The following is a 19,969-nucleotide window of genomic DNA, read 5'->3' on the forward strand; positions in this document are numbered from 1 at the left end:
AGAACTACTTCAAAGTGCAGTCTTCAATGTTGCTGCCGCTCAACGCACGCCTATCTCCATGTTATCTAGTCTCTCTAGGTGGTAATTTCAGGACTTTTCTCGAGTCGCTTCTGGAGTTCTCTGCATCATTGCAGGCTGGTCTTGAGTTTGACAAAAAAGCTGTATGGCTCCGCAGAAGTCGCAAGATCTTTGGCTCCGTCATCAATTCTCGCATTGCTGTCTCGTGGACATCAAGGTAGATATCGGTAGACTGTGTGAATGGTCAACTACATTGACGGTCTAGTTTTCTAGCAGTTTGTGGTTTTGTGGTTTTGTGTCCTCCCATGGGCAAAGATATGGGTATTTGACTTTCGTGCCATTGTGTTTTTGATTGTCCCCAATGCTATACCACCTATCCAGTATTCATTGTTTGAAGTTTGCATAAAATACTGAGAACCAGTGGGTTTATATTCTTGAGAATACCTCTTTAAAATTTGTTACTCAAGTCCAATATGCCCAAAAGCATGCTGCATTGAGTTCCTAATCGCTTTGCGACACTACTAGCGCTTCCGCACAGCACCTTTCGAGCAAGACTCATCAACCACTGATTTAAATCCCATATCAATAATAGTAAGCATACTGATCATATCAAATGACTGGAGCTTGAATGCTAACTTCTTCGGTTTCATACAAAGGTACCAATTCGTGACCAAATTTTCTTTCGGCGGCAATGAATCAGACGACACAGTTTGTATCATACCACTATCTACCAGCAGTTCCATAATATAGAGTCTTGAAATTTCGAGACCCAGGCCGAACCGGTTCCCAAGACGCGTCTGAGCATCAATGCATTCTTTCGCCTCACAGCTTACGAAGGTTGGGTTCGCTGGACTTAAAATAAAGTGCCATCCTCCTCGCGTGTCTCGCGTTTACAATTTCTCGTTGAAAAAGTTCCCCAACGAATTCTTGAAGAAAACCTGCTCGAAGTTTACTATTTCTCTAGCCCACGAACTCTAGCTTCTAGAAATAAAGTTCCTTGGACGCAGTAGCTTCATTCGTGCTGGAAAGTTTGTCTGCGGAGTATAAGGTACGCTTGCTCCCTCAAGAGAATACTTCCCGCATCTCCATTTCTGGACCCTGCCCCAGCCACTTGAAGAGTACCCGAATCTCGCGAATCTGCCTTGTTTTCTGGAGAAGGACTATGTTGTGCCTGTGGCTGATAATGGCGGTAGTGTGTTAACTTTTGAAGATTTAGGTTTTGCTGGGAGAAATAAGTAAAATTGTCGATAATTGACAGTTGGTATGGTTTCGACTTAGTGGGCCTTAAACCTCCGCGTACGGTTATATCAGTTATGGTCTGAAAAGGAATCGGAAGACAATAATTACATTCTTTGGGGAGAACGGTGTGGCAAGCAACTGTGGGTTTTGTTTGTTCCTATGCCTGGTTATGGGGCGCAATGGATCGAGTCGTGAAGATAATCAAGATTCATACAATATTGTAAATGGGAAGAGAATTAGAAGAAGTAAGACGGTGTAAGTGAAGCCCTTCATTGGGACATGAAATGCTGATGTATGCTGACGTATCGAAATTGCGGTCCGGAATCATACCTACAGATCATACAGCACTGATCAAGCATTCGCAGTCATATCATGAGCCACGCTGTACACGATGAATCATCTAGCAGTAGTCGGGTATGTAAAGTGGCTGTTCTGTAGGTATTCTTTGGAAATTGTGAATGTCCCAAGAAAAAGAGAGGTCCAGGACGCTTGTGAAAGATCGGTAATCCCCGTGCCTAGCCATGCTATTTATTTCTATCTGACCACATTGATGGTTAAATGTTGAGGAAGAGATAGAATTTCTTTCCAATCTAGTATAATTGACAATAAAAAGGATGGCAACGATAGAAGTTACAGCAGAAGCGACAATCAAACAAAATCTGGGTCAAAGTCGAGCAGGACAGTAAAATTAACAAGATTGGTGTTGATATCAAGTGCACGATATCTTGAAGAAAACTGGTGGACGCCATATCTCCTATCAGATAATGACTCAACTTGTGGCATGTTACATCGTCGAGTTACTTGGTCTTTTTGTGACCATTTCGAAAGGCTAGGAACATTTGACAAGTTTTGCATTTGCTGTCGTGAATTTGTGGAAAGGAATGCGTATTTATAGATAGAACAACGGTCTCTTGAGGGGGTTGGATCGGCTTGTGGACCGACAAGAATCAGTCGAGGTTCAGCGCCATAGTGCAGTACGTAAGTTTGAGAAGAAGTGAATGATACCTTGCATGATGTACTTAGTCTGGATCTCAGTGGCTGTTCCATAAGAACAGACTTCTGGTATTCTTTTTCGGTATCGTGAACACATACTGAACCGTCTCAAAGTCCGTTGAGGATGCGGTCAAAGAAGTGCCACTACCGAAAGCGTTCTACGCTATTTGTTGGAAGTGTGTGAGACATTATCTTCCCTGATGCGATGTGACATATAAATTGGCATGTTGATAGTTGGCGACGGTGCTTGGAAAAGTAATGACAGCGAAAAGTTTTGTTGCTTATGCAAGTTTTCATCATCAGTGACAGCGTAGGACTTCAAGCGATGAGAGACCTCTTGATTATACCCAGCCTTGGTTTGCAGAAAATTAAGGGTTAAAGTACAATCAATTGATCACCACTTGCTACCTTCGGGGTCAGACGAACTTAATAATCCCCGTTTTCTCCTTATGAGCCTGCTGCTCTGAAATTAGGTGATACATTTATGCTCTCGATAGATAGGAGATGGATACCTTTTATACTGCTCTTAATGCAATTAATTGAGCATACTATCTAAAGCATATTAGTAGAAGGAAGTGTAATGTGAGTGGGCTAGTGATGAGTAATGAAAATGGAAAATATAGAGAAGTTGAGGGTGTACGTTTTTTGTCTGGATTGACCATTCATTGCAGTGGTTTTGAAGAGTCAAGAGCCGAGAATTTTTCGTAGTTACCCAGCATATAATATTGCAGATCCAGTGTAGTTGAGATTCTAGATACAAGCGAGTCGAGGAGAAGACAGTTCTAAGACTAATCAGAGCATGGCACGTAGCTCTTGACCGGAATCTGAAGGAATCACAATTCTCCAGATGTATGGTTCTGGGGGTACTCATTCGGGAATCGTTTCCAAATAGAAGATCGAGATACTCTTGATGATGAAACTATCATGCAGCGGCATTAGAAACCAATAGTAACAGTGAAAAGACTGTGAAACTTAAGTTATCCTACAATGTATACTCTAATATAATAGCTTCACGGTGAGTCCTATAATATAGCGTTATTGTTCTATCCTGAGTTCGATCACCTAGTGGTGATACTGTCATATTCGCATACATAAAGTCAACGCTCATTATCAGATCTCAAACGAAATATATCCCTTGTCTTATATAGCGGGACTAGCTCATATGATCCATTGTTCAAAATATTGACATACCAACTTTCTGGGGAAGCGGTTAACATCTCAAGAGTATCCACATGTTCCCTTGGACCTCAAACCCAATTGGCTTTCTTTTTTGGGTTTAATCGCATAGAATCTTTCACAACGGTTGTTTGTATATCCGAAGCTGGTATCAAGATTCAGGATGCCGGGGCACGACGCGCCTTGATTGCATCCTCTTGAAATTGCCGAGTGGTGTGGATATGTGAATCATTTGATACCTTGATAGTTTTCTATTTTTGTTGAATATGATGAATTTCAGGATCTCATTGGGAATCTTAAATATGCTTCTTCCATTGTTCGATATATAAGGAGCTTGTGGATCTTCTAGCTAATAGTAAACATCTGCAAGAATTCCAACAACATTCACGGTTTAGGGATCAAGCAACCATTCGTCATGCAATGAATCTTCAAGAATTGCGATTTGTGCCCCGGTTCATGTTGGAGAGGATATCCGGACAATATTGTTCATCCTAAGATTTGAAGAAGGGTACTGATGATCCACTACAATGTCGTTGTGTTATATTAACAACAATTATGTATTATCTAGAACTTACTACTCTTGTCTTCTTGACGCTGTTTCATGACAGCGCCAACATGATATCACACAATGGCAAAAATCCAGAAGAGTACATCTGATGAATTGGTTCGGATCTACATAACAAGAGATGGAAAGTTATCGACGAGCCGCAAATGAATGTAAATCCACTTTATGCTCCATGATAGGTGGAAAATTGACCAACTACCTCGTGAAGCAGTGGCGGCCGTCCATCTTCTTTTGCTTGAGAAGTGATTGAGTTGGTCAACTGCAAGGGGCTTTTATAGTACATTTGTGAGATGCTGTGAAAGAATGGTTTGAGTGAGAGATGTGAGGACCACACTTATTGTGGCGAAGAATCCAATAATTAGATAAAATGGACTATGGACTACCGAATCATTGGTTGCTTGTGAAAGGGTCTCTCTCACTGTATAAAAAGTCAAACTCAAAGCGTCAAACTCAGAGCGCCAGTAAGCCTTGGTCCAACAACAAGGAGGCTTAGTATAATGGAGTCCAAGTCAATCTGGAATTGTCTATACAATTGTAGTTTGGTTTCCGATAATCAACACCGGTATGCAAGAAGAAAATAGTCTGGAGAATCGAATTTTGTGACAGTGATAATAGTGTTTAACAATAAGATATTTGTCTGGCGAAACTTACCGATCAAGAATGAACATATCATGCTCCGGTGGTACGAAACAGCCAAGCATAAGCTGTGAGTAATATGTAGCAATAGGATAAACCCTTGGACATTTTCCGGTTCTGTTCTAAAGCATCCTCTTCGGCACCAAGTTGAAGGCTTAGCCATTGGTTTATTTTGTTGCAGATAGTCTTGGAGATTCTCTGCGAAGACTCAAGATGCAGTCAATAAATATAGAGCAAGAGTGAATATCTACGTGAAGGTTTAATCAATCAACGGAGAAGACAGCTTTCCATAGACGAGACTTCTATACCGTCGGCCATATAGATCAATTGTCTCATTTTCATTTTTCGACTTTTCGACTTTTCGACTTTTCGACTTTTCGACTTTTCGACTTTTCGACTTTTCTTAATATTAATATTTATTTGATTTATTCTATAATATCAATACTATTAAAATTTATATAATTTATTAGAAAAAGATTATATTTAATATAATAAAACTATTATTAAAAAAACAAAATAAAAAAATATATATAAATTACTTATTTTACTCTTATTTTTTCATTTTTTTTAAAAAGAATTTCAAATTTATTTTTGAATTTTTTTAAATCTTTTAAATCTTTTAAATCTTTTAAATCTTTTAAATCTTTTAAATCTTTTAAATCTTTTAAATCTTTTAAATCTTTTAAATCTTTTAAGTCTTTTAAATCTTTTTTTATAATAAATATAGTTTTAATAATATTTATATTATATAACATATTAAATAAATCTTAATAATTAAAAGTTTTAAAAAGAATAAAAAAAGTCGAAAAATCGAAAAATCGAAAAATGAAAATGAAACAATTGATCTATATAGTCAACGGTACTTCTAGATCAACTTTAAGTATTACAAAGTTTTAGAGTTTTACTCTCTTAATATTTATATCATCTCTACTTCTCCATTTACAGGCCAGAGTATACTATACCACAAGAGACACATCTCGGCATGCTCTGGTCTATCCTTCGAATTGACTCCGATAATCTTGATCTGAACTTTTCATGCAGTCGTCATGTAACTATCACTAAAAGAGAAATAACGTTTGCCAACGACAATAACAGAAGCAATTTCTCAGGAAATTGATTGTCAAAATGGTGACCGATGTTATTGATACATACCCTGTTTGGAAGCCATTATCAGGGGGCAGAAAGTCCGCAACAAATTCGTATCTAAAGGAAAATTTCCAGAATTGACAGATAGTGCAAACGGCAATAGACTTATCTAGTTCTCGGCTCCATGAACGATCAGTACTTGAGAGATTTTGTCCTTAAAGAAAAAACAACGGAGAGCCATTTATAGAAAGCTAGAGACCAACCTAATATTATGAGATTGATAAAATCCACGGGCTAGAAGTGGATACTCGCCGCGCATACGCCAGAACTCGAAAGAGGGGGCAATTACTAGATCAGATCGCTAAACTTTCTTTAATAAAGTGAATATAATCGAAAGTTTTCATCTTCTTTGGCTTAAATATACGAAACTCGGTGAACTAGGGCACACAAGGCTTAGAAATCAACAGTCGCTTCAGTATGATTTGCTTTGCTGGGAGGGAGGAACATGAACTTTATAGGATCATCAGTCTACAATTCGATAGTTCTCGTTCGTTAGGTATTTTCAGCAATGTTGGAAGAGCAGAGTGAACTTCTATGTGATAAGTGAAAATCGGATGATATGAATTGGGTTTTGGTGATGGCGACAGCGACAACTCAGTCAAACATCCGATGACAATAATGCCTATTGATAGTCTAATATGCTCGACACCTATTGCAAGAACTCGCTTCCGAAATTTTCCTCCGATATCTCACGCTCGGTACACATTACCCTTCAAGAACATATAAAGTCTATTGCCGGTAGCTTCCTGGGCAGTTTTTGTACTGGAAGCCCATTCAACTGATCAATGCCGTGATAGATTCTTGCTAGTCGATATTTGAGGATATAAAAGGATTTATATAACTTGAGCTTTGAATCAAAGTACCTAGTGAGTGAATATGACAGTGTGAACAAGAGGCTAGACGTAAACAGGGAGTGGGTCAGAAGGACATGATGACGTGCTGGTGAAGAAGCTCGAGTTCAGGGGCTGAGAATAATCTATGTAGAGATTAGGTATTTAAAGATAGTAGAGCTCTATGGTTTTGAAAATTAAAGAAATTTGACTGTATCTAAAGAATTCAAGATAATCCTGGAGAGGAGCTACTTACAATCTAGTTCTAGAATTGCATTGAGTATATGCCTTTGATTATTTGGGTATGCGATTTATGCGGTAATGTTTTCGATTTCTTCGACATTCGATACCACAGCCTGGAGTCGCAAGAAGAAACGTAGCGATAACAGGGTTGACCTGAACGACAGTAGAAATATACGAACAAGAAGAACAGATTCTAATACCCCGACTACAAACACCCAACTCTGATACCATACCAGGCAGACGATCTACAACTGGAAGATATATTACTTCCGATTAGTCACCAAAGTCTCCATGCACAGTGTTTCTAAGCCTTGACCATCCATTCAGTTGACAAGACCAAAGCAAGCAGAGGTGCACTTTTTATAGCAAGGGAATGGAAAGTATCTAGAAATTTTAAGTCGCTTTAGACATCCATTGTGGAGAATCCCAATCCCCCTTAAGGCTCTAATGGAAAGTCAAAAGGGCATTTATAGCGAACATTTAATCCTCCCGATGATGGATTGCCCAAGAACAACTTCGTCAATTTCTATATTATCAAGCACGGGAATGGAAGCTAGGTGTGCCATTGAGAACAGTTTATCCTGCTGGATTTATACTCTGAGTATTGCCTCTCTATCTGCGCTATTGATTACACTCTTCCGGCATATTGAAAAGCAGTAGTAGCTATTGATAGTGGTAGATCTGAACGGCAGTGAGCATAACAATATGCACCATCGACGACGAATAGAAATTTCAATAGTGGATCGATTTCTTTATATTCACTTGAATTCGAGCGATATACATCCCATATAACTGTGTGCAGAAGTCGCATTTAGCAATCCACATCCAAGATCACATCTAACGTTTTCCATGCGCAACGCGTAGAAAGTCTGGGAGTGTGATGGCTGCATGAAAGGATTATTTTATAACCCCCCGAGGATGTGGCTCGTGACTCATGACAATTTTTATGGGGGGTGGAAAATTGTTTCTCATGATAGCGATACATCATGATATTAGCTCAGTACCATCTATGCAGTAATTGCGAAACATGGAGCAAAGTACGAGGGTAATTCCTATCGTAAAAAGGCGACCAAAACGGGAGTATAGGAAGCAGTGAACAGTTTCCTTGTATCGCATGGTAAGCTATTCGAGCGAAAATCTAATAGACTCCACTTGGAAGTGGGAGATTCATCGAGTTTACTATGATGAGAAGAAATGGATAATCCGAGACTACAACTTTTCACTTAACAAACAGAATGCATTTTGATTAAAAATTGCTTTTCATTCAGTCTATAGCTCGGAACTCTATATCGTCTAAAGTCTAACATGTGGACATCAACCCAGTTGACTGGTATCAAACCGCCTGGTCCAATTTTTGATTTTCCAACCGAGCCCTCCCAAATCCATTTCAAACACCCCCCAAAAAAGAAAAAAGAAAAAGAAAGGCACACTAGTCGGTCGCAGACGCAGCAGCACCGGAAGCTACACTAGCACCCGTAGGCTTAGCAGCCCCCTTAGCACCTTTACCCTTCTTGCCTCCGGTACCGGTCGAAGCAGCTTTGGTACCACCAGTAGTACCAGTGGCATCAGCGGTACCATTCTTGTTCTTCTTTCTTGATTCAAGGATGGGAAGACCACGGAGACCTAGTGAACTGAGCTCGCTCTGAATCTCGCCGGTGAGAGATTCGCCGCCGGTGCTAGCTCCGGCTGCAGCGGGATCGGCATCGCCTTTTCCTGCCTTGGCGGCTGAGGTAGCTGCCGCTGGTTCTGCGCCGGGTGCCTTTGCTGCACCATTTGGCTTTGCTGCGCCGGTTGCTTTTGCTGCACCATTTGCCTTTGCACCAGTTGCTTTTGCTGCACCATTTGCCTTTGCACCAGTTGCTTTTGCTGCACCATTTGCCTTTGCACCAGTTGCTTTCGCTGCACCACTTGCTTGTGCTACGCCACCAGTTCCCTTTGCGCTTCCCTGTGATGAGTTAGTATCATGAGACAGAGGGATAAATATATAGTAGGACAAACCTTGTTTCCCTTGCCTTTGTTTCCAGTTTCAGTTGAAGCTGCGGCGTTTACATTGAGACTGGCAGTTCCCTTTGCCTTTGGACTATCTGCGGCAGCATTGGTTGTTGCATTAGCTAGAAGTGGTAGTCAGTATGAATGAAAGATATAAGATGAAACCAAAGGACTAACCAGCACTGTCGTTATCGTCGGTATCGTTGTCTTCATTGTCATCTTCGTCATCGTCGCCGTCATTTTGCTTGTTTTTTGGTGATCGAGCATAGAACTCAAATACTGATCTTGTTAGCTATGTTTGTTTCCCGTGAGGTGCTATTGGCTAACCATTTGGAACTGGTGCTCTAGCAATGAGATCAGACTCGCTCTCTGGCAGAGCTCGAGAAGAAACGAGTGTGGCAGAAATAGCAATGAATGCTAAGATGGATCCGAAGTTCTTCATGATGAAAGAGGTATGGCGATAAGCGTCAAGCTGTTAGGTCTATAGGTTAAAGTAATGAAGTAAGAAAGCACAGCTATGAATTGTTATTATTGTCCAATAGTCTATCAAAATAGGAAGACTTACCTCTTGAAAGAATGTAAATGTAAAGGGAATTGAAATAAACACACAAAGAGATGAAGAAATGAAGTTTTGATGTAGAATGAAGATATAAATCTTGAGGCTTTCGAGGCTTTTATCTTCAAGTTCGACAACAATGGCTGATCTGGACCCCATGGAATCTCGAGCTTCTTGAAACCATGAGACGCCAAACAAAGGGAAGATAATCAGCTCATGCTTAGCCCGTCTGATCTTCAATCTATTTGAAAGTTTATTTCGTTGACCGTGTGCTGTCAAACACCCCATCACACCCCATATAGTATCGATTTTCACGCAAGAACCATGAAAGGCACCATATTTAGAATACGAAAATTAGTAGATGTTGTGTGAAATAAAGTTTATTCTATGAAACCCCGATTCTCTGGTACCCACGCCCGCACCCGTGGACAGTGAACTACAAGAGCATTCAGGTTAGCGTCGTCGGGAATATAGTTCCAGACAAAAAATAAGCTTTTTAAGCATCAATCCTCTCAAGTGGGGTGTATCTTCGCAACTAAATCTAAAGATCTTTCGTAAGAACGAAATAAAGATTGGGGTGGACAGTTGTACCGAATCGAGATAGTTCTGAGTTCGGTAGTGTAGAAACCGGGGTTTCAAACTGTCGATTAAACCAATTCGGCTACAGCGTCAAACGAAAAAGGAGGTGTCAAATACTTCCGAGACGGGTGGGCCCCGGCAAACATCATCGGATCTGTGAAATACCGCGCCAAAAAAGGAAGTGTAACGGTAGCACAGTATCAAGTGTCCTATTTTAAGAGACGTAAACTGTAGTTTGTATCATCCTCAATTGCTTGGTACATCTGAATAATGGGAAAACTCTCATCCCAAGTCTTGTATATGAAAACATACCTTGGCACGTATATTTCGCCAAGTTCTCAGGTTAATGGAAGTCTTGATGGAAGACATAGTATGTTCAATTCGAAAAAGAATATGGAAGTGCACTGGAGTCGTTGAACGGATGTTGAACTGAGCAAATTTACTTGATGGGTCCTTGACACCGATCTCTCTACGGCTTTTGTGCCAATGGACCAGTTGACGACGCATCGCAAGTTCTTCCAGAACATTGATATTGTGGTTGAGTACCTAGGTAAGTAAATGAAAAATACCCAATTGATTTGAAGATTCAGTCTTAGGAGATAACATCTTTGCTCGGACTCTGTTTATCACGATCTACACCACGACATCTGCATGTATCAGTACCGCGGGGCAAACAAGATAACGTTCATAACTCACACCCACATTTCTAATCTCTTGGCATGAGTCCGATGTATAATGGATGAAGCGGTATTCTTTGGAGAAATTCAAGCAGCTGTAAACAATGCTGACATTGGAGATGATACTATTCGTGAAGAACTAACACATATCTGTGAGGGGGTTTCGTTCCGATCCGATTGCGACCCCGCTGAACCGTTTCCGAGGGAGTACTACAATACCTAGGTATCTTCGTTCGTTGCCAAAAATAACACTCCCATCTTTCCGCATCCACCAGATTATCAAGTACCCAATCTCCGAATAGTAATGATAGACATTTCCCTGACTCTTGCAACGATAACAATGTTGTCGCTTTCGTGATGATTTTGATGTTATTCAGTCAATTAACTGCTTTCAATTGGCTGCTTACGGCTGAAATGGCTTTCAATCGGGTGACACATGATTGGTCCGAGGTTCTAGCTTTTACAGTATTGCCGAGACGAGAAGCTTTGAAGAATTTCGCCCGAACCCGAACTCGAACTCTGAGCGCATTCGTGAGTCAAGAGGCAAATGAATTGTACTTTAAAATTAAGAAAGAACAATTGATATGAGGTGACAATAATCATGTCTTCTTCAAGGGCTGTCACGGCATGTCTGCAGCGTAACGTCGCGCGACAAAATGCTTCCAGGATTGCGACTCAATGTCCGCGAATTCTTCAACAATCATTCACACATCCCACATCGCGACCCCGCATTGCCTCATCATTAATTGCTAGCCAACGACGCACTTTCTCTCTTACAGTCTCTCGACGATTGGCAGATGTTGCAGAGGATTTTGACCCAAAATCGGTGGAGAGAGAGTCGGATGAGGTTGATGTATGTATAGTTGGAGGAGGTAAGAATATTATCACATGCCAAGGGTTTTTATTAACATTCACAGGTCCATCTGGTTTAAGTGCTGCGATTAGATTAAAGCAACTCGCAAACGAAGCAGGGAATGAAGATTTTAGGGTCATACTCTTAGAAAAAGCAGGTGAAATTGGGGCACATATTCTTTCTGGCGCGGTCATTGAACCTACGGCTATCAACGAATTATTCCCAGATTGGCTCGCGGAGGACAATGAGAATAGATTCGAAAATGTTACTCCCGTCTCGGGTGACAAGATGCGTTTCCTTACCAAAGGTAGCGCAATTCCTATACCTGCTCCGCCGCAGATGAACAATCATGGCAATTACATCGTCAGTCTTAATCAATTCACAAAATGGCTTGGAGATCGAGCAGAAGAAGTTGGAGTTGAAGTTTATCCTGGTTTTGCAGGAGCAGAAGTTTTATACAAGCCGGATGGATCTGTCAAGGGTGTCGCTACCAATGATCTAGGTATTTCGAGGAGTGGCAAACCCAAGGATAGTTTCGAGAGAGGAATGGAATTTCACGCAAGAATAACCCTGTTCGCAGAAGGTTGCCATGGAAGTCTCACAAAGCAAGTCATCAAGAAATTCGACCTCCGTAGAGATAGTCAACCACAAACTTATGGCCTCGGTATAAAGGAGGTTTGGGAAATCCAGCCTGAAAAGTTCAAGAAGGGCCAAGTTGTTCACTCCCTGGGCTATCCTCTCCCAGCAGACACATATGGTGGTGGCTGGATGTATCACTTTGGTGACAATATGGTGAGTATAGGACTTGTGGTAGGACTCGATTATCCAAATCCTTGGATGTCACCATATCAAGAGTTTCAAAAGATGAAGCATCATCCACTTTATAAAGATGTTTTAGAAGGCGGCAAATGCATATCATATGGAGCCCGTGCTCTCAATGAAGGGGGTTTCCAATCGATACCGAAATGCGCCTTTCCTGGTGGCGCCTTAATTGGTGACACTGCAGGCTTCCTCAACGTTCCAAAAATCAAGGGTACCCACACCGCTATGAAATCTGGAATGCTTGCTGCAGAGGCAACATGGACTGCATTGGAGAAAAACGACGACGCGTCCGTTTTCTTGTATGATTATGAAGATTCATTGCGCAAATCCTACATCTGGAAAGAGTTGAAGGAGGTACGAAATATGCGGCCTTCATTCCATTCACCACTAAAGCTATATGGTGGTATTATGTACTCCGGACTCGAAGCATATGTTCTAAAGGGTAAAGTCCCCTGGACATTGAAGCACAAATCCACTGATGCTGCAGCTACCAAGCTTGCCGACCAATGTACAAAGATTGAATATGAGAAACCCGATGGCAAAATCTCATTTGATATCTTGACAAGTGTTAGTCGTACCGGTACAAATCACGAGGAAGATCAACCAGTTCATTTGCAGGTCAAGGATTGGGATAAGCATGCGGAGATGGAATACCCAAAGTATAAGGGTATTGAAAACAGATTCTGTCCGGCCGGTGTGTACGAGTATGTTGAAGATTCAACAAAGGATATCGGAGTGAGGTTTCAAATCAATGCTCAAAAGTAAGTTTCTCTTCTCAACACGTTGCCTTGATACTAATCCTTCTCAGTTGTATTCATTGTAAAACATGTGATATTAAGGTGCCGGATCAGGATATCAATTGGAGTGTTCCGGAAGGTTCAGGGGGACCAAAGTATTATATGACTTAGATATCCGAGCGCATAAAGCAATATGTACACCTATTTACACTATACCCAGATGGCTTTTATGTGATGCTGACTTAGGCTGGGTGATATACCGCTTATTTACGAACGGTGAATATTGAGCTCTCGTTGTATAAGTACGCCACACATTCTTTTCAAAATCCCTAAGAGCTACGAACTTCAATTTCACTAAATAACAAGGGCTGGGTCTACTGGTCTAGAGATTTTCATCATTGATATTTGAATTATATTTTGGTTATTGATGCTTGACTATCTACTAAAAGTGTGCATATCATCTACTTGAGCCTTGACTCGAGCTTCATCGGGATATCTAATGAACTCGAAATTCAGTGACTACATAAAGTGACTGGTGTTCGAAACCTAGAAAGAACTGTCCATTTCTCCACATGTCAACTAACTAAACTATCTAGGACTAGTCTTCCAGCACGACTCTAGAATCATGGAATTAGCACTATTCCCATAGACACGAGATGGTGGTATCGCCACTTGCCAAGTTGTCTTCGGCGTCTGAGATGACTGTGCGAGGAGCTGATACGGTGGTTTGGCGACTTGGGAATTGGTCGTCGGCGTCTGGAATAAATGCACCTGGATACGAGATAGTATCATCCCGACTTGTAAAGTTGTTGCCGGCTTGTGAAATGCCTACACGCGGGGCTGATATAGAGGTTTGGCGACTTGTGAAATTGTCGTCGGCGTCGGGAGTAATTGTGCGTGGAGCTGATATGGTGGTTTCGCGGCTTGCGATGTTTCCATAAGCATCTGGAATGGGTGCATATGGAGACTGGTAGACGAGTTTAGGATGACTGTATAGCGATTTGTACGGAATGGGAGGACCATTCATAAAATCTAAGTCGCCGGCCAACTCATCCCCTTCATAAGAACCTTCTCTTGACCCCGGAGAGTTATAATCCGCAAGCTTGCTCAATTCCCGATTCGCAATTTCTGCTCCAGGGGTTCCCTCATCCATATCAATAACAGCACTCACGGGGGCTGCACCACCGATTCTTCTCGAGCTTCTTCTAACAAAGTCCTCGCTGGCACTCAATTTCGACTTCAAACGTGAACTTCTCTTCTTCTCAGCAAGAGTTTTCTTCCCTGCCGGGCCGCTTTTCTTGGTCGAAACCTTTTCCCCACCGACAGCCTTGTTTTCCTCTAGAGTCAATTCCTCTGCTTCTTTTTCTTCTTCGACAATGGCAACTTCGGGCTCTCTAATAAAGCCAAATGTGGATCCTCTAGGATCTCTTGTTGGTTTGATAATCGTGTCAACCTGCTTCGGAACTTTGCCAACGCGAGCGTCAGGGCGACGCTTTGGGAGGTAGCAAGGGCTCATGACGGTAATATATTCGTGTTTTGTGTCTATTGGTGAGTTAGTAGGAGACTAGGCAAGACGTGCGAGATTCATCTAGGCTAGAGGCAGGACTGCCGATAGTTTAAATTGCAGTCCTGTAAGGAAAATATCCACAATCTAATATTATGGTTTGAAGTCTGGAATATTGGATTCATTTTGAATGATGTGGTCTTTTTTAAACGCCGAGAAGTTGTATTCAATCTGCCAATCCAAACTATTGGATATTCTGACTGATTGAAATAACAGGTCAAGGGAGAATGCTAGACTGTAGGCGGAGTATTGAAATAAAAGAAAGGAGATACGTACGTCTATCATAGAGTACAAACTTATTGACTTGTCTCTTGTCATATGTGATAGAATCCGCAAATTCAGGAAGAGGTGTCGGATCCTTATCTTTCACTAAAATTTGACACAAAAGTTAGTTCTGGCTGGTACATTTATTTCTGTTCGCAAAAAAACAGAGGTTGCAACAGATGTGCGACAAAAGGATTGGTATGGCAACATACAAATGGCATCGTAGACTCTAATAGTTTCCATGATGATCTCCGCATTCCTAGTTGTAATAGATGGATGGTTGTTTCTGGCTTCTAATTTCACGTTAGCTGAATTGCTTCACTGGTCTTGTGGAATTGAGGCGGGGGATTAATGATTGAAGTAGTTTAAACGTACTGGATTTCAATGCGCGCCATTGAGCGTCAGTGTAATAAACCGGCAAGCCAAGCATTCGCGGCATGATTAAGATTCTCGAAGATAATCGGCCTTGTTTTTTGGAAGTTGGTTGTTGTAGAAAAGAAGTTTGAGGTTCTTGTGGTGGAAAGGTTTATTTGGTTGAAGTTGTGGTTCAAAGTCGGACATCGAGATTTGAGTTTGTCTTGATCTTGACTTTGAGGTAACTTTGTAGGAGAATTTATTGTGAATGGAAGAAGCAAAAAGGAAGTTGAGAATGTTGTAAAGCTGATAGCTTAAGTACCTAGGTAGATACTGAGTGGTGCGGTTCTCTGTATCGCTTAAGATGGGATGATTGATTTGTGATTGAGTACGGGTCCAATACGGCTGAACCGTACTTCGCTGCTGGATTTTAGTGATTGAGTGACAGTATCGACACATTCATTGATTGAGGGTCAGTAAAGTACGAAATATATTCATGTTCAAATCGTGCTTTTTATATTGGTCGTTCACTTGCATATATTAGGAAAGGTCTATCCAGGTGGAACCGAATAACGTGACTTGCAATCCGAGTTCATGGGATAGATATTTAGGAGACCCTAGAGTAAATCGGCACAATGATTCTCATCAAGCGTCAAGTGATTCACTACTCTCTAAGAAGTAACGATCGCTTATTATGATTCCTCGTACGATTATAGATCTTCCACGTTATACTGACCGTAACTTGATTTTTTACATCCACGGCCACCAATAACTGGAATCTTTTCTCGTCTAATTTAAAGTTCACGGCTTCGATTTTCAGAATCTCAAGCGCCCCCGTGGGGATTGAGCTTCCGCAAGCCACGCGACCTTTATTACTAATCATAAAAGACCACATAGTCCCATTATATGCCAGGCCGCCTGTACGGGTGCAGTTCTTTTTCTTCCCATCTGGCTATGGTTGGCGATAGTTCAATGATTTCTTTGCTAGCAAAACCGGAGAATATGGGTTAGGTACGATCTATTGCATTCCTCACTCTCTTTCTTTTTCACATTGCATCATTCAAGTTACTACTTACGTGTTACCGTACTTGCTGACGTGGTTTTGACAACCCTACAGGGACTCGTTCAAATCTTATTGATAAGACTAAGGCTCTTAGCCTCTGAGTTGCTCTGATGCTACATCAGAATAAAGGACTTGAACACGCTAAGGCGTGTGATGAAGATACTTTAAGTTGAAGGGCAGAGTTTCCAAAGTGTGCATGATTGAGCCTGGACATATGGATGGAAAAGGTAATTCAAAGTATTCTTGTGCTTTAGGAGAATAGTGGCAGATGAAGTCTCAGGTTATTCTCGAGTAATACATACATTAAAACTTACAACCACTGCGACCTGACATAGTTACATCAGTTAGTACTTGCCTATTTGATGTACAATTAATGATAACTTGTGGAAACTCTTTTTTATTTCTATGTTCGATAAAACATTCTTGATGCATTGAATAAATAATATTGAGTCCCTCAATTATAATAAGCTTTCAAGCCCGAAATTTCATGCCAGCACAACGTCGAAAAAATATCCAGTATGCAACTCACTTTAGCAATTTGACCTTACTGAATTTTAATGTCACAAAAGCTTGGATAGCCAAATTTAATGGATTATTTTACGATACATATCTTCCGGTCTGCTCTGATAATTATCCTCTGATCCAGTTACCCAAAACTTGCCTTCTTGTCCTAACAATTGTGACATGATCATGTTATTTGCACAAATGCAATCTTAACAAGATTCCAGCATGTCTGACACTTCCTGGTGCAATATTTTCCCAAACTGCAATGGCCTTGGTATATGATACTTGAAGTGCTCTCGTGGCGGCTGTTGGAATGAATTCTCGCTTAATTCAACCTTAGCGTTCGAGGGTCTCTTGTAGACATTTATGAACTAGATTTCCTTAATCGCACTATCTCGAACATCGTCTTTGATATGAAGATTCTTAGAAGTATGATCGAAGAATACGCCATTGTAAAAGCCGATCTCACGATGAGGGTGTTCTGATGGAGAATACCGAGGTTTAGGTACCATCATACGCTCAGGGTTTTGTTGTCGGTGTGACATTTGTGTTTCTTGAGATGTAAAGAGCGGCTGTAGGGTATCCATTCCAGTAGAGTTATTGGCAGCGAAATGATCTTCGGAATGTAAATTCCTTGGTCTGGAGCTAGAAGTTGATTGTTTAACATCTTCTCCCATCTGGGGACTAATTGGATCTTGCATGCTGGAACTCGAGCTTGGATAAGCCTCTTTAGTTTTAACTCTCTCTAGAGGGGAACCAAATATTTCTAAGTCTTCTGCTGGGATATTGCTGTCGCTATCTAAGCGAATATGATCATGACTCCGCTGAGAGTCGCTCACGAATTGATCGCTAGCAGTAGTTTCCTGTTGACTGTGGCGACTCCAAGATCGCGGACGAGGAGACAAAGCGGTTGAATAACCAGGAGATGTACTATTTGAAACAGAACGGGCTATAGAATTCTCTAATGATAAGTCGGTAAAACAGCTCTCTTCACTGTTGCCATCATTGTCAATATCATCGTTGACATCATCTAATGTTTCAGATGGATAAGGGATAAGATATTCGGATGTGCGTGCCTCGTATGGCCTGGCGTTTTTGGAAGAACTGGGAGTTCTTTCTTGAACTCCGCCTGTGGAAGGCGCTCCGTCTCCAAAGATGTTGCTTTCATTGAGGCCTTGACGCCTAGGCTTGACCCGAGCTTTGAAACTACGTTTAATACTATCTGATAATGGCATATTGATAGGTACACTTTGGTGGTTTGTTGAAAGATTTGATGGAGATGTTATCGACGAAGCCTTTGCTCTTATTTTGTGCAAACTTCCTTATCTTTCAGAAGAAATTCAACTCCAGAGATGATCCTTTAATAATGATAGATGGTACAATAAAGTATAATACGGTCTTTTCTATGACTCCAGCGCTAGTTTTAAAGCAAAGGATATATTATCAGCATGGTACAACGCATACGGCCAGCACTAATTCGTAAACAGCAAGCATCTTCTATACGGCACCGTGTGTATAGTAACACACAAACCGTAACATCATGTATTCTTGAATATGGACATGAGCAGCTTATGCAAATAACTTACTTTGTTGTGTATGCGATTAACGTAAGTCAGAGGTTCATGCTGGAGAAGTCTAACCTGGGGGTCTAGGCTGGGAGTGGCATACTGGTCTTTATATTGATAGTAAAAATGTATATGATTGATCCAATTTAAGCTTCGCAATTGAATTTCATGTTGAGCCTTGGTTAAACTATAAAACTATAGTTCAATTTTAGATGCTCGAGTGTATGTCCAGATATTTGCTATAACCGGGGGGGGGCAGCTATTCTGACGTCTAAATTATGGTCACATATTAATTCTTTATTCTCATATAGCGATTTCAGAAGGTTCAATAGGTCATTCTCACGTTTTAATCAGGATGAGGTCACCAAGATATGTCAGAATTATATTCCAGAGTTCTTTGCGTATAACTAGGTACTTGATTTAGCGCTAAAGTGGCGTTCTCGTACCACAATTGAGATCGCCTTCTCGAACAGTTGCAACGAGTGGGTATACTCCGTGCTTTATACTGGTTCCCAAAACCAACCTGTAAAAAGGACTACAAATGTCTGCAGTTGTTTCTCCCTGATAGTTCAAATTACCATGTGCCACTGTTGCCCCCTTGGTCTTTGCACCTAGATGCATGAGTACTCAAACGCCGCTCTATCTTCCTCGATATATGGCTGTCAGAAACATCAAGCATTGATTCAAGCTTGTTCTCGATTCTGATTCATCTTTACACGTAGTCTATACGCAACCGGAAGCATCAATTCATCCCGACACAAGGGGCATGTATCATGCTTCTTCAACCATTCAACGATACAATCCCTACCAAATACATGTCCACATTTTGGCATCTTTGAAGGCTCGTGATTGGGTTCAAGAGGAATGGTAGCCTCAGCGTATGCCTCAATACAGATACCGCATTGTTCAAAGTCTAATGTCGCAGCATCGACTGGTGGCAGCATATCCTTGATAGCTCTGGTTCGATCGTGGTAGCTCTTCCTAATCTCAACCACAATGAACTTCACTGTGCCATCCGAATTTCCTAGAAGAGCAAATCGCTTTTGTCCATCCAAATTGGGATTTCTACGAAGCTCCGCAGTTGAAAGTAATGGGACTGTCTCCGGTTCAAAATCTACAATATCCTCAAGACTATCGAAATCTTGCCCCGTGAATGCTAAATTCCCGGTAGACACAATATCAAGTGTCAGACCAGACTCTTCGTATTGAGCAGAAAGATTGAGCCAATCCATGTGTCTTCGTGGTCTTGTGAGGTTAAGACGATTGAATATCTCCTGTGAGAAGGTATTCTTGGTCGACGACGAAGAGCGGGCGTTGCGGAATCGTGAAAGTATAGTTTCCATTATTAAAGACATAGTAGATTGACTTTGCTAGAAACTCGGGTCGATTTGAGATTTTGATGAGGTTGGGTGGTAACTGTTCTGAAATTTGTTATCCGTCGACTCCTTGAACTTATTGGATGATGAAAGTATTTGTGATGAGTCTATAGAAAGATAAAAACTCTTATTGACAGGCATAGATGCTCCTTATAAGCTAGATAAATCATTCTTACGGCATCATTCAGACACTCTTTGACAAAGTTTTATTACTGTCGTT

General features: G+C 41.1%; 5 protein-coding genes across 5 annotated transcripts; 1 reads left to right on the forward strand and 4 right to left on the reverse strand.

Annotated features, from left to right (window-relative positions):
• Positions 1–8,091: 8,091 nt before the first annotated feature.
• EAE98_002632 (uncharacterized protein) lies at positions 8,092–9,433 on the reverse strand. Its single transcript, XM_038950252.1, has 5 exons — positions 9,401–9,433; positions 9,163–9,350; positions 9,013–9,114; positions 8,845–8,957; positions 8,092–8,791 (listed from the first exon to the last, which is right to left on the reverse strand). Exons 2-5 carry the CDS (start codon positions 9,275–9,277, stop codon positions 8,276–8,278), a joined length of 846 nt encoding a protein of 281 aa, XP_038813991.1. The 5' UTR covers positions 9,278–9,350; positions 9,401–9,433; the 3' UTR covers positions 8,092–8,275.
• A 1,815-nt stretch (positions 9,434–11,248) lies between these two features.
• On the forward strand, positions 11,249–13,230 carry EAE98_002633 (uncharacterized protein; the record flags this gene model as incomplete). Its single annotated transcript, XM_038950253.1, has 3 exons — positions 11,249–11,519; positions 11,565–13,083; positions 13,131–13,230. 3 exons carry the CDS (start codon positions 11,249–11,251, stop codon positions 13,228–13,230), a joined length of 1,890 nt encoding a protein of 629 aa, XP_038813992.1.
• A 466-nt stretch (positions 13,231–13,696) lies between these two features.
• Positions 13,697–15,326, reverse strand: EAE98_002634 (uncharacterized protein; the record flags this gene model as incomplete). The annotated part of the gene is made up of 4 exons (XM_038950254.1): positions 13,697–14,601; positions 14,900–14,992; positions 15,100–15,180; positions 15,263–15,326. The coding sequence occupies 4 exons, from the start codon at positions 15,324–15,326 to the stop codon at positions 13,697–13,699; spliced, it is 1,143 nt and encodes a 380-aa protein (XP_038813993.1).
• Positions 15,327–17,179: 1,853 nt separating this feature from the next.
• EAE98_002635 (uncharacterized protein) lies at positions 17,180–18,043 on the reverse strand (the record flags this gene model as incomplete). Its single annotated transcript, XM_038950255.1, has 1 exon — positions 17,180–18,043. The coding sequence occupies one exon, from the start codon at positions 18,041–18,043 to the stop codon at positions 17,180–17,182; it is 864 nt and encodes a 287-aa protein (XP_038813994.1).
• A 1,013-nt stretch (positions 18,044–19,056) lies between these two features.
• EAE98_002636 (uncharacterized protein) lies at positions 19,057–19,716 on the reverse strand (the record flags this gene model as incomplete). The annotated part of the gene is made up of 1 exon (XM_038950256.1): positions 19,057–19,716. One exon carries the CDS (start codon positions 19,714–19,716, stop codon positions 19,057–19,059), a length of 660 nt encoding a protein of 219 aa, XP_038813995.1.
• Positions 19,717–19,969: the final 253 nt, after the last annotated feature.

The sequence above is a fragment of the Botrytis deweyae genome, assembly GCF_014898535.1.
Source record: "Botrytis deweyae strain B1 chromosome Unknown BDEW_004, whole genome shotgun sequence".
Taxonomy (NCBI): Eukaryota; Fungi; Ascomycota; class Leotiomycetes; order Helotiales; family Sclerotiniaceae; genus Botrytis; species Botrytis deweyae.